The sequence below is a fragment of the Myripristis murdjan genome, chromosome 23 (assembly GCF_902150065.1).
Source record: "Myripristis murdjan chromosome 23, fMyrMur1.1, whole genome shotgun sequence".
In the NCBI taxonomy this organism is placed as follows: domain Eukaryota; kingdom Metazoa; phylum Chordata; class Actinopteri; order Holocentriformes; family Holocentridae; genus Myripristis; species Myripristis murdjan.
The window spans coordinates 17,601,757-17,615,171 of record NC_044002.1 but is presented as its reverse complement, the minus strand read 5'-3'; the positions used below and the strand labels follow the sequence as shown (position 1 = coordinate 17,615,171).

The 13,415-nt window shown below is 40.8% G+C and overlaps 2 protein-coding genes across 2 annotated transcripts in view; both read left to right on the top strand.

Moving 5' to 3' along the window:
• The window catches only part of celsr1a (cadherin EGF LAG seven-pass G-type receptor 1a), a 121,232-nt gene extending 117,817 nt beyond the window's left edge, over nucleotides 1-3,415 (top strand). The window contains 3 exon segments of the mRNA XM_030046081.1: nucleotides 589-858; nucleotides 1,357-1,735; nucleotides 2,295-3,415. Of these exon segments, the coding sequence (XP_029901941.1) occupies nucleotides 589-858; nucleotides 1,357-1,735; nucleotides 2,295-2,319 (674 nt within the window). The 3' untranslated portion in view covers nucleotides 2,320-3,415.
• Nucleotides 3,416-11,563: 8,148 nt separating this feature from the next.
• The window catches only part of gramd4a (GRAM domain containing 4a), a 65,766-nt gene continuing 63,914 nt past the window's right edge, over nucleotides 11,564-13,415 (top strand). The window contains exons 1-2 of the mRNA XM_030045659.1: nucleotides 11,564-11,596; nucleotides 12,113-12,157. Of these exons, the coding sequence (XP_029901519.1) occupies nucleotides 12,150-12,157 (8 nt within the window). The 5' untranslated portion in view covers nucleotides 11,564-11,596; nucleotides 12,113-12,149. The remainder of the gene's footprint in view (nucleotides 11,597-12,112; nucleotides 12,158-13,415) is intronic.

The following is a 13,415-nucleotide window of genomic DNA, read 5'->3' as shown; positions in this document are numbered from 1 at the left end:
CTTTGTAGCCGCAGCAAATGTGCAGTTTTCCATGTATGTCCCATATTTTCTGAGTCCACAAGTTATGAGTAGGAGTGCCAGGAAAACTCATAAACTCATGATTTTGGAGGAGTAGCTGTGTTTCCGAATGAGAATTGAGATTTTATATAAATGAATGCTTAAATGTGTGTGTAATGGAGTGTGCCATAAAGAAAACAAATATTGTATTCATGAAACAATTGTGTTGTATTGGAGAAAATGTTTTAGCTAGGCAAAAAACAGAGAGGCATCTGTTTTTTTATGTCAGCCCCACAAAACCAAAGAGCAAGATTTACCATTTACCATATACCATATACCAGCAATCATACAGGGGGGACAATCATCATAGCAGAGGAAGAGGTACCAGTTTCTTTACTAACAGTAGACAACAATGCAATGCAACCACAAGACAAGTTACATTTTGCTTAACCTACAGCTGAAACCCTCAAGCACCCTTAGGCACATTTTCTTGTTGTTATCAAAAAGCATTGTGGGAAATGAAATCTCAAACTGAAGCTTAAGGTTCCTTGAACATCACTGACTCCAGTTTACCTCCTTCTCCCCTCACAGTGGATTCGGTGTCCAATCACGTGAAACCTTACTGGCCGACGGAGGCCACGACAGCCAGTGACAGCGAGGATCCCGGCGGGGTGGAGAGGCTGCGGGTGGAGACCAAGGTGAACGTGGAGCTGCACCCGGAGAATAAGCTCAACCATGTAGGCGAAAGAGAGAGGGAGACGCCCCAGGAGAGAGACAGGGAGGGGCCCGCTAATGCTAAAGAAACAGCGCCACCCAGCCAGCCCAACAGCAACACCAACCAGCAGCCAGAACAGAGAAAAGGTGAGAGAAGAGAATTCAGAAGTATATAGATATTTACTATATACTTTTCTATACTGAGTCAGTCAGCTGGTCAAACATTTAAGTATGCATTACTGTAAAAAGACCAGCTTGTACGTCTGTTGGGTTAGTATCACACACTTTTTTTTTTTTTTTACTTTAATTTAATTTTTAAACCGAGTTTGTGTCTTATGGGATTGACTAAAAAAATTAGATCCTATTGAACAGTAAAGAAATGATTTGAACTGATTTCAGTTAATCTGGACTGAACTGAATAAAATTGAACTAAACTAAACTGACCTGAACTGAAGTGCACAGAAATTAAATGAGGTTCATCTTAACTGAATGAAATGAGTTAAACTGAAATTAGTGAAAATGACCCCAGCTCAGATGGACTGAATCAAACTGAAGTGTACAGAATTGAGATGAATGCAATGAAACTGAATTTACCTGAGCTGAACTGACCTGACCTGTTCATCCCGGTCTGCCCTCCCCGTGCAGGGATCTTGAAGAATAAGATCAGCTACCCGCCGCCGCTGACCGACAAGAACATGAAGAACCGTCTGAGGGAGAAGCTGAGCGATTACAACCCCCCCACCATCACCTCCCCTCCGCCCAACAACAACAACACCACCGCCAGCTCCCCGCCTCCCCCCTCCGTCAACATCATGACCCCTTCGTCCCGGCCGCCCTCGCTGGCGTCCAACGACGGCGTCCGTCCCGTTAGCCACGGCAACACCTCCGTCATCAAGCCACCGGTCGCCCCGCGGCCGCAGATCCCCGTCCCGCCACAGGCGACCATCTACAGGGAGACAAATGGCGGCGTGGCCATGCACCTAAAGTCGGGCACGGTCAACGGAGGCAACGACTCCGACTCCGAGTCAGTAATCCTCTAACATGTTTTGGCGTGTGGTGATTATGTCAGAGCCTGCGTTTGCCAATGCGAGTTCAGAACTGTTGAGTTTTTGCACCTATTTATCATCTTAATTTAATCCAACAGAACATATGTTTGTTTCTCTGTAGTCTGTAATAATAATAATAACACAACTGGTGTGACAAAGGTGGAAAAAAGATCTATGTTGATAAATGCTGCTTTGGAGATGAGAGACATCACAACTACAAATGAAATTTGATGCTGGTGTTAAGAGTTTGAAATGCCTTTTGAATGGCTAGATCACCTGTATTGGTTGATCAAGGTGCCAGCTGATGCCCCCCTGCATGTATTATAACAGACTAGCCTTAAATGAATGTGACCACCCGGCTTAAATGTTGCATGGTGTCCTCCTGCCTCCCTACACTCATCTAACCTTGCATGTTCTCCTCCCCCTCTCTGTCTTTCTGTCTTCTTGCATCCCTGTCTCTGTCCATCTCTCTCCCCCCTCCCTCCCTGCATCCCTCACCCCCTCCTCTCTCCCTCCCTCCCTCTGTCCCACTAACAGCGGCAGTAATGAGACTTCGATCTGACCTGTTAGGAAAACCCAGACCAGCCTGCCCTTGTGAGAAGAGGAGGGAAGAACCTGCCGGGGGAAGAAAAGAGGAATATGAAACAAAAGACGATAGAAGAAGGAAGAGAATTGAAGATTGGCTGATTCAGGGGAGGGGGGTGCTCTGGAGGAAAGGAGAAGGTCCAAGTCCATCCATCCCTCCTCTCTTGTTCCCTCTCTCTGGAGAGCAGTATTAACTGCAGACTTTCAGACTGCCTGAGAAACGCAAAATGAACGTCAAAGAAAAGATGTGAGAAATTATAAAGGGAATGCAAAGTTGGACTATATCGAGAGAGGCTGTAATGGAACCTCCTGTGCCAAAACCACTAAAGGAAATAGGAGTGGAGAATTAGAAGCAAAACAAAAACTCCATCCCCCAGAATGCACTGTGAGCCCTAGAAAGAGCAACGTCTTCCTCTGTCACGGTAAACTGGGGCCTGTCCCTAAATCCAGAGCAATGGGTAAAGTTAGGAAAAGGGCAGAAAAGGCGAAAAGCTATAACCACTGTGTGCGGGCCAGGCTCAAATACATGCTGGTGCACTCCCGTTTGTTGGTTTAAAAGGACTACAAGACCCACAATGCACTGGAGATCCTCAACAGGAAGTTCTGCATTGGACAGCTTAACCCAGCCATAAAGCTGTACGTGCCTTCATCCTAAATGGCACAACCTGTTCTCACTGACTTCTCCTGCCTGTGGATTTTAAGTAGTGCACGATACGGGGACTTAAAATTTGGGATGCACCCCACTTGTCTATACCGGACTGCACAGACTGCGCTATCACACACACATACACACACACACACACACACAAGTGCTCTTCTCCTATCCAAACTCAGAGAGAAGCTTTCACTGCCTCTCGCTGCAGTGCATTTAGAGTGTAATTAACGTGTAGATATCCTAAAGGTGAAGAATGATCTATTTTGTATTTCAGCTGTAGCAAGGACAAGAGAGGACTGTTTGTAAACCGCAAGTCGATCGCCTGTATCAAGCCAGGAAGGTTTTCCATTGGTTAAAATCATATCATATGCTGATTTAATTGACTGAAAACAATACCACGTCTGAGAGCAAACTTGTGCCTTTGTAGTCCAGTCATTTTATGAAAAAACCTAGGACAAATTGCAAGAGAAGCAAACTCAACTGATTTTGTATCCTCAGTTTGTCCTGAGTGAGGGAAAAAAAGTCCCAAGAAATCCCATTGGTGGAAAGTTTTGAAAATCACCTATTTATCACCACATATTACCAAAAAACACTGTTTTTAACACACAGGGGAAAGGGGTTCCAAATTTTACTTTCAGATATCACTATAAAAATTCACAAGTTGATTACACACACAAAGACAAGAAAAAAAGTCAATTACAAGTTCTTTGAATTATTCTGTTTACACATGCATATCACACATTATCTGACGTGATATGCGCTAATAAGGAATATAAGGAATAAATGCCAGAAGAGACATTTAAACAGTGAATTAAAAGGTTACTATATATATAGTAACCTTGAATTAAAAGGTTACTATATCACAGTGAATTAAAAGGTTACTATATATATAGTAACCTTTTAATTCACTGTTTAAATAATTCAAAGAACTTGCAATTGACTTTTTTTCTTGTCTTTGTGTGTGTAATCAACTTGTGAATTTTTATAGTGATATCTGAAAGTAAAATTTGGAACCCCTTTCCCCTGTGTGTTAAAAACAGTGTTTTTTGGTAATATGTGGTCATATAGAGGTGATTTTCAAAACTTTCCACCAATAGGATTTCTTGGGACTTTTTTCCCCTCACTCAGGACAAACTGAGGATCCAAAATCAGTTGAGTTTGCTTCTCTTGCAATTTGTCCTAGGTTGACCCCAATTTTGGCCTAAAATTACTGGACTATTGTCCTTCATGTTGGGAATGAGGCCTTACACATGCACAAGCACATACACTCACACTCACAGATACTGTACGAGCCTACAGAGAGCTTGCAGGTGATGGAACACATCTTCCGGCAGCCATACTGGAGGTCTTCAGCTCTTGAGCATCAGTGGCTCACAACAGCTGACTGACTGACTGTGTCTTGTTAGCTAGCTATTTATAGAATCTAAAATTTGCGAAATTCGCCTGTTGCCTGGTAAGCTTGCAAACAAAGGCAAAAACGAACAGAAGCAGAGATGGCCCCTCCAGCTACAACTATGTACCAAATGAGAAATATAACCTAAATTTGGAAACAAATCTTCCTTATCTACTTCAGTTCTTCTCGAATGCTTCAACACCCACAACACAAACATCTTTTTCAGCCTCACTGGCAAATCCTCAGCTGATAGTTGCGCACAGCCAACTCTCCAGTGGACCTCTGTGATAGCATTATCTGTGGCTGCTTGGAGATTTGTGATCCAGCTGCAAAGCCTCTATTAAAACACTCTGAAAGTGCTCAATACTTAACACACACCCATAAACCTACTGCACATACGCTCTGCAGACATTCTGAATGCGCCACCACATGCATTCGCTCAAATTATACACAGATAAACACACACACATGCACAATGAATGCATGACTGTTATTGTGTGTGTGAGAGAGAGACAACTCGAATGTCCCAAGTGCATGTACACAGTTCCTATTATGGGCCTAAATGATCAGTAATTATGTGGAATGGGAAGGAATTCCCCTGCTGTTGAGAACTGTCTGTTCAAGCACTATGAACCCCATGCCTTCTTTTCCAGTGTCCACTCTGCCTGATTGTCCAATGCAACACACTCCTGGTTACCAAAGTCATGAAATATGCACACCAGGGTTGTGGTCAGTTCACTTTTCACTCACTCAGTTCAAAAAGCCACTTGACGTGACAGTGCGATATTCTCAAAAATGAGTTTTATTCCAAAATATGCATCACCATTTGGAGAAACTACTTTTACACCTTGATTGCTGGTATGTAGCATTTTTCCACAAGCATGGAGCAATTTGAAATGAACCCTTCAATTTTAAAAATGACTCTGAGAGCGAAATGCATTTCCTAAACTGTCTGAGATGAAAGTGAATTGATGCCAACTGTAATGCATATTGCACCCAGCAACTTGATGCAAAGTTTACCACTCACCGAAAGCCTGTGTACCATACAACACCCCATACTGTAGCCAGTGTTTTGCCCTTGCATAATCTATGCTGTTGATAAATGTCCTTGTTTTTGTATGATCCAAGACACTGGAAATGTTTTGTAAAATAATGTATATTTATTTTTTATGGTTTTCAGACACTGGAAAAAAGATGATTGTGACTGTAAAATTAAAGATAACACATTGAATTTTTAACCGTTTTGTGCAGCGTGGTGCATCTCTGATTCTGGCCTGCAATCTGAATAGGCGTTTAGCTAGACTCGTGAAAACGTTAATTAATGTTAGTCTCCCTAGGGCTTTGCAGTTTAAAACTAGATTGGCTGAAAGTGTAAAACAGAACATTTGGGCTATGATGGAAACTGACAGGAACCTGGCGGCTAGACCTGATCTCACAGCTGCAAAAGACCACATACTAAGCAACCACAGTCTTTTTAAGGAAGTCTGAGTCGATGCTTTCAAAATGTATCAAAATTTTGAGTATTTTTGTTATGTAAAGTGCAAAATACCCCATTGCATATACTTAACCTTAACATAGACTTCTGATTTGATGTACTTGTCATATGGCCAAACAAAATCAACTTTTTTGACTAAATTAGTCTGAAGTAGCCTGTCTAAATCAACTTTAAACCCTCAATAACAGTAAAATTTTACTCTTCAATCATACATGTATATAAAAAAGGAGGAATATAACTCCTATAACAGGGCTTCTCTAACACAAATGGTTGACTTGAAATATTTCAAACTACTTTTGTCTCTGCAATAAGTTGAAATGCTGTGGAAAAGAGATTAAAAGAGGGAGAGAGACAGAGTGAGACATAAAGAGATGACTGGTATGAATCAAACAAACAGAGACCATGAATTCAAACAGTGCTGTACATTGCAGGACTACAACTGTATATACTGAGGAGACGTTGTCCATACAAGGTAATGCATGAGGAGTTGAGAGCAGTCTGTCTTGTGCCCTGCGATGTCTAGAAGGCTGCAGATCTCTACCTGGCAGCATGTCTCTGATACATATAACTGAATTTCATATGGATTGGTGTATGAAGTCTTTGCTGTCACGTGTCGCCTACCTGTCCCACCTACCTATGTATATCTACCACATGCACACATGCAGATTGTCTGTATTCATGCATCACACCCTTGAAGTACCTGGGAAAACTTACGAAATAGGGTCTGTAGCCTAATATGTCTTTATTTGCAGGTTTGAAATGTGAAAAAGAGTAAATAATGACTTGTTTGAGTTGAAATGCAAATCTAACTTTCTATTGCTTGAAAATTCAACAACCATATTTGGTTGAATGTATTACTTACTTAAAGCAGTTAAATTAATGCAGGTTTTGCAGCAACTTTGTATGCACCAAACGTTTGCCCCCATACATCATTTCCAGTCTTATCACAGCAAAACCCACTTTAAGACCCAGCACTTTCTCTGCCTCTCGGTCAGGCATTCCACGGTAAGCCGACTGTATGTAGCCCCGCACTTACATTTTTGGCCTCAGGAATTTGTCTTCAGCTGTGTGTGCCAGATTAAGCAAGATGCACTTAGGCAGCGGTGGATCAAAGAAGTGGGGAAGGGTGAAAAAAAAAAAAAAAAAAAGGCTGCTTAGGTGGGCTGAGCCCCCTTTACGTGAACTGAGGGAGATTTAAGGAAATTATTTGAGCACAAGGCATGAATTTGAGCATCAAGACAGTTTCAGTATGAGAGGATGAGAGGTAATAGCATTCCTCTCTGGTCTCTCTATGTCTTAGTGGTGATAAACTGGATGAACTGGAGGTCACTGATGTAATTTTGGGGGTTGGTATGACCAGGTAAATCATTGTGAGCAGCCAGAGAGAAAGCTTAGACAGGAGAGTCAGGTTGCAGGTTCCTATTGGCCTGTCTGTTGTCATGGCTACAGTAGCCCCTCCCTCCTTCAGGTGACATAATGCCTGCAGAGATAAAGTCAGGAAATTAGAGTAGCATGTCAAATTATGCGTGGTGCTGGCTTCGGCAGTCACAAAAACAGAGTGGATGAGGTTTCACTGTTACGTAAAGGATAACACAGTATGGCCGTTCCACTGTATACACTTAAAGTTAAAATTACCTGAGGATTTACAATAGTAGCCTACTGGGTGGTGTTAGAATAAACTGCAGTAAGCGGTAAACACATTTAATTATTTAAAGAAGCATATGCATGGGATGACACAGCTGCAATTATATGGCCAAAGGGACTTAATACAAGCAGTAAAATAGATCAAATTAAGTTCAAATCTATCTCGTGCCCAAATAATTTAGATTCCTTTGATTTCTTAGGGCCAAAAGTGCATCGAGAGAGAAATTAGACCAACTTTTAGTGAATAAAATTACAGCTGGTTTCGTCTTCATAATTGTGCATTCCGTCTCCACTAATGAAATTAGAGATAAGTGCAAACTCTTACTAAACAATTATGGCTCTGGTCATTTTTTTTTCTCTCATAAAAACAGTTCTCGGTTTATTTTTAAGATATGGTGTAACCTATTTTTAGGCTTTTTGAGTTCAAAGAATACCCTGACTTCCTTTCCTTGTCTCTTGTTACCCCAAGACAAAGAGTCGCCGCACCGATGCCTCCACTGACAAAGCGCCAGCTATTTTTAACTTGTTTATACTGTTTTAAATTCCCTGGTTTGAGAGCAGGCACTGCAACATCCTCATTAAACACACTTCAAACTGAAACAAGCATCAAAGGTTTTATTCCAAAACTTTCCAGAGTTTTTTTTTTTTTTTTTTTTTTTTTAATGCATTCCATCCTCAGAAACATCTTAGACACTTGCAGAGGAAGGTAATATTTTTGGTGCTAATTATGTGTAATAGATCTCTCTGCAGACTTGCACATGGAAAATATCCATTCCATTCATGGGTCATAAAGTATCAAACTATGTAGGTTTGCAACATTAATGGTCAACTAGAATAATGCTTTTCTTCCATTTCAATTTGTTTTGTTTAGTTTTTGCCACAACAGGTGACATTTTTAGCAAGTGGTGGACTGATAGGAACAAAACCCTTGACTTGAAACCTGAGAGGTGAGGAAGGCGACAGTGCAGCTTTCTTCCCTCAGTCTTTTATGGACTTCCATCTGGGTGACCCTCTGCCCTCACCTTTATCTCTGCCCCATCACAGCCAGGCAAACTAAATAATTCAGATCCTGAGAGCCACTCTTGGCATCCTGCTGGGGCAGCGGAGCAGAACAAGACCAAGGCAAAGGGAGGCCTTGACAGATCAAATTGTGCCATCTAGTGGTGGAGAAACAACACATGAAGCCCAGCACTGTGTAAGTGTGTCTCTCTGCCTCTGTCATTACACCCCACTGTCCTTACAAACACAGAAACACAAGGACATAGTGAGGACATGTTGACAGCTGTCACCTCCATAAGTGGCTAGTTAGGTTAGAATTAGGATTAAATTTAGAGTACAAACTGATACAGTGCTGCAGATGCACCGGCTCACGTGGGGTAAGAGTTGAGGATTTAGTTTGAGGATTAAGATTACAATTAGGATACAGTTGGATGGGGTTATTAAACAGGGAATGAATATAGCTAATTATAGGTCCTCGCAACTGTATACTAATGCAAAATTACGCAAAAGTGCTTGACCGTATGGGTGTGCAAACCTCAAATCAGAAATGTGCAGTGAAATTCTAAATTACAAGCAATAGAAATTAGATAAAATTTTAAATGCCGCTGCTGTGTATATGCACTAAATTATGACGGAATTTAATTCAGAAAAGAACGAATATTTACATTGAGAAACATTGTCAAGTCATTTCTAAGTATAGAATGCATCAAAATGAAAAAGGGTCTGAATAGCAGGATCATCTTCATTCAGCCATCCCTACCAAATGCGTGTTGACATCAGGCTGCCCTCTCCTCATCCATCCTCCCAACTGTTCTATTATTGACTCTGAATGCTCTGCCAGTTGCATAAGGCAAATGTGGTTGTGCAACCCTGCACAAAACGTTGGTTTGGGATTAAGGGGTTTATTAAGGGGTTTCAAAACAAGCACAGTGGGAGGATTTGGAGAATCTCAACAGTATTCCCTCTGATAGGTGACATCTAGGGAATTGCAGGCCACATTGCAGTGGTTTTGCTCTGTGTGCATACATTGGTATGTGTGTGTTTAGCATGACCAGGGGGAATCCCATCAAACAGCTTTACTGTCGCCTCCGCAATCCCTGATGACTCTCAACTCGCTGGACCGTATCCCACAAGAGGTTTAGCATTTACGGATCAAGATCTGCGCCATCATTTCCAATGATACAGCATGTGCAGCTTAAAATAGCCACAAAGAGACACAAAAGCCTGAGAAGAGGAGATAAAGAAGTAGACAGACAGTCAGATGAGACAAACTGTGACAAACAGGTTTTTGCTATTGAATTGATTAATCATTGTTTCATTCAGAATTTTAAAATTGTTACATTATAAGGGTTACTAAAGATTTTAATTCAACATCAATTCCAGTGACCAAACATCTTCTGATGTGAAATGCATCTTCAATAAGGGTAAATGACTTTGCTTTCGTGATGTACACATTTTGTTTACATGCATACATTAGTCTGATTACAGTAACTAATCAGATAGATGAGTAAAGCTAAAACAGAGTAGTCTAATAGTTTGTTTAAACCATTTACATGATTCAAAGTCGCACGATTCCCCCAGCGATCATGGATTTCTATAATAGTTGTTTGAGATTACTCAGATGAGGATTTAATGCAATCCAGCCATTTAGCATTCCTCTAGTTCCTTTGTGACAATGTTGGCACATTTAAAAATGGAATGAAATCAAATGAAGACATTAGCGCAGCCAGATAAACTGAAAGACTGCATAGAAAATGACGTTTCTTTAAGATGTTACGCTTGAACCAAATAAAAAAAATTTATTTGAGTAAGATAATCAGACTATGATTTTACCATGGCACTTCCCAAACTGGATTAAGATTGGATTATTGGAGAGCATATAACTGTACCCATTGTGTGGGCCTACATAGTAATCAAAGTGATATGATCATCTCTCCAAAGATTTTGCCCATATTCTATTAAAAAATATTATCTTAAGATAATAAACTTGATGCATTTACCTCAAAAATATTTCTACAGGAGAACCACTGACCACCACCACCAACTTATACTGACACTGATTACTTATAATTTAATCAGTAATTTACTTATATACAGTAATAAACCTATATATCCCTGCGGCTTACTTGACATTAGTGATAGTGTCAGCGTGTTGACTGTCTGTTCTATGCCTAATCTCAATATCATTAAGATGTGCCAGTGTCTGGGTTGGAGACTCACAGACTGACCCCTCACTAACCTTGTATGTTAAGTCTAAGCTTGCCTGAAGTGCCAGGCACGTGCACGTGAATTTGAAAGGGCACAGGGGTTTGAGAGTACTTGAAAAGGCTGTAATGAGACAGATGCTTTAACAGCACTTCAGTGAAGTACCGCAGAGCCATTCTTTAATATGCTGCTGTAATAGCTATGGCAGTGAGAGAGTTTAGCTAATTATTTTGATGTGTGATCGTGTTCAGAGGAACACCTAGATTTTTGTTTGCATCACATTTACAGTTTTATTGATATTTTTTGGCATTTCTACTTTATTTGACAATGACAGTAGAGAGACAGGACAGATGGGAAAGTCCATCACAGACAAACTGGTTCTTGACATGAAACACCCCGAAGCCCTACTGGACTTAACAGGAGCGAGCCCTACAGTTCAAAAGTCCCAAATCTGCAGAGGTCTGGAGGTTTGGAACTTAAAGTAGAGGTTGTTGGGGTCTTAGTGATCAAGTGGTCATTTTTCGTCTTGGACCATGTCTCTTTCTCCCTTTCACTCCAACTACAGCTGTGGCTTCACTTGTATTCACGTGTTCCATCAAAGCACGAGGATATACTACCTTTACTACCTGTGTTGTTTTTGCATGATCTCTCCTATCAGTCCCCGAAACATTTGCCTATAGACAAATGTGCACGGTAGGTACGCACACACTCAAACACACACATGCACTCACACACACACACCCTTTGTCTTGGTCTCTCGGATCAGTGGTCCAGTATGTCCTCAGGAACACATCAAAAAGGCTAAAGAACACACCGACCTGGATGGGGCTTGACTTCACCAGAACCAGCCACAAAGGATGATGGTAAAACATGTAATAATGTGCTTTTCTTTCTGTGTCTCTTCTGTAAAAGTCTCATTTACTTGCTCACATGCTGGGTTGTTTTGTTGAAATATATTTGCAACATACACTGTCTGAGGTTAGGTAATGGGTGGCAGCAGATCTAGACAGGACAAGGTTATACTAAGCCACATTGATCTCATTGGTAGTCTGACAGCAGACATAGAAAGTTCTTCTGATTACATCTCCGTAATCTGCAGTCCCATCTCTTGGGTCGAGGGTCAGTTTACTCCAGTTTCTGTCCTTCCCTTTCCTTTATCTCCCATTGGTTCTCTAGCCCTCTTCGTTTTCTGCCTGATCCAACACCTCAGCCTGATCCCCACTGTATCTTCTGTCCAAAGTTTGGCGACACGATCATCGGAGGAATCTGTCAATTTAAGACCACTTTGTCGCTGAAAACACAATCACCGAAACAGACGGATAACCTGGAATGTAATTAGGACTCCTTCCTCTTGTTTTCATTCATTCTCTTATCTGCAGAAGGAGGAAGGATCTAAAAGTCTGCCAGGAGACAAACATGCAAAGGTTAGTCGTATTACTCACTTGCTTTACTCTGTAAAATATTTTTAGGGGCTGCAGAATGTGTTTTATCGGCAGGTATTTTGTCCACAGTGACTTATTAGTCCATGTCACATGATACGTAAGATCATGATACATAAGATCAAGTATGATATGGAAATTAAAATTTTAAAACCCATTTCTGAGTTTGGGTGCATGGCTCTGGCTCCCAGTCTTGGACTCTGGCTTAGTAAATTTTGTCTCTCCTCTTGGGGCTTTGATTCTGAAATCATAATCTGAGATTTTACTGATCCGCATAAAGAAATGTGTTCTTTTTGCTTGCCCCTTTTACACAGAGGTCAGAGGTCAGGGCCCCTGCAGTTGGTTTAGAACTTAAGTGTCTTGTTCAAGGACACTTCAGCAGGATGGATGTTTGATGACAAAGCTTAGACCTAGGTCTTTTGACCTTTTGGACATCAACCCACAGCATAAGAGAAGTCCAACACAAGGATCTGTGGTTACCATGGGGAGGTGATGTGGAGATGTGAGCAGAGAGCAGCTAAACTCAGTTTACCACCTTTTTATTTGAAGAGTAGACTCTTCGTTCATATAGTAATTACAGTGAAAATGATGAAAATAGGATGGTACAACTCATTTTACAGTATAATAGCCATAGGGTAACTGTAGAAGATAAAAAACAACAAAGTGCATACAATAAACTTACCACTGAATGACACAGACATATTATATGAATATCATAGGCTCGTGATGTTGTGAGGGAATAAATAAATAAATAAATAAAGTGGGATGAAGTACCTTCGAATTCACTTTGACTGCCATAGACGCAGTCTAGGAATATTACAGGTATATTAGAGTTAAGTGATATCAGAGGGAATGAATACAGTAAGGTCAGCTAAATATAAACTCAGCCCTAAGAAACCCTGCACGTCCACACTGGAAAATTCCAGGAAAACTAACTGTGGTGACACAATAGGATAAATATTATATAAGACAGGGTGTTTACCCAGTTTACTCACCTTTCTATTTGGAGAGTAGACTCCTCATCTGGTCAGTTCATGATTATAGTAGTATAGCAATTACAGTTTAAATGATGAAAGATAGCTGAGGATAGTAGAAGAATTTGAAGGAAAGCACAACTGATTTTACAGTAACATTGTAGTCATAGGCCGACGGTGGAAGGACATACAATAAATTTACCACTGAGTACCATAGACAGACTACATAAATATTATAGGTGTGTGATATTGTAAGGGAATGAATGAAT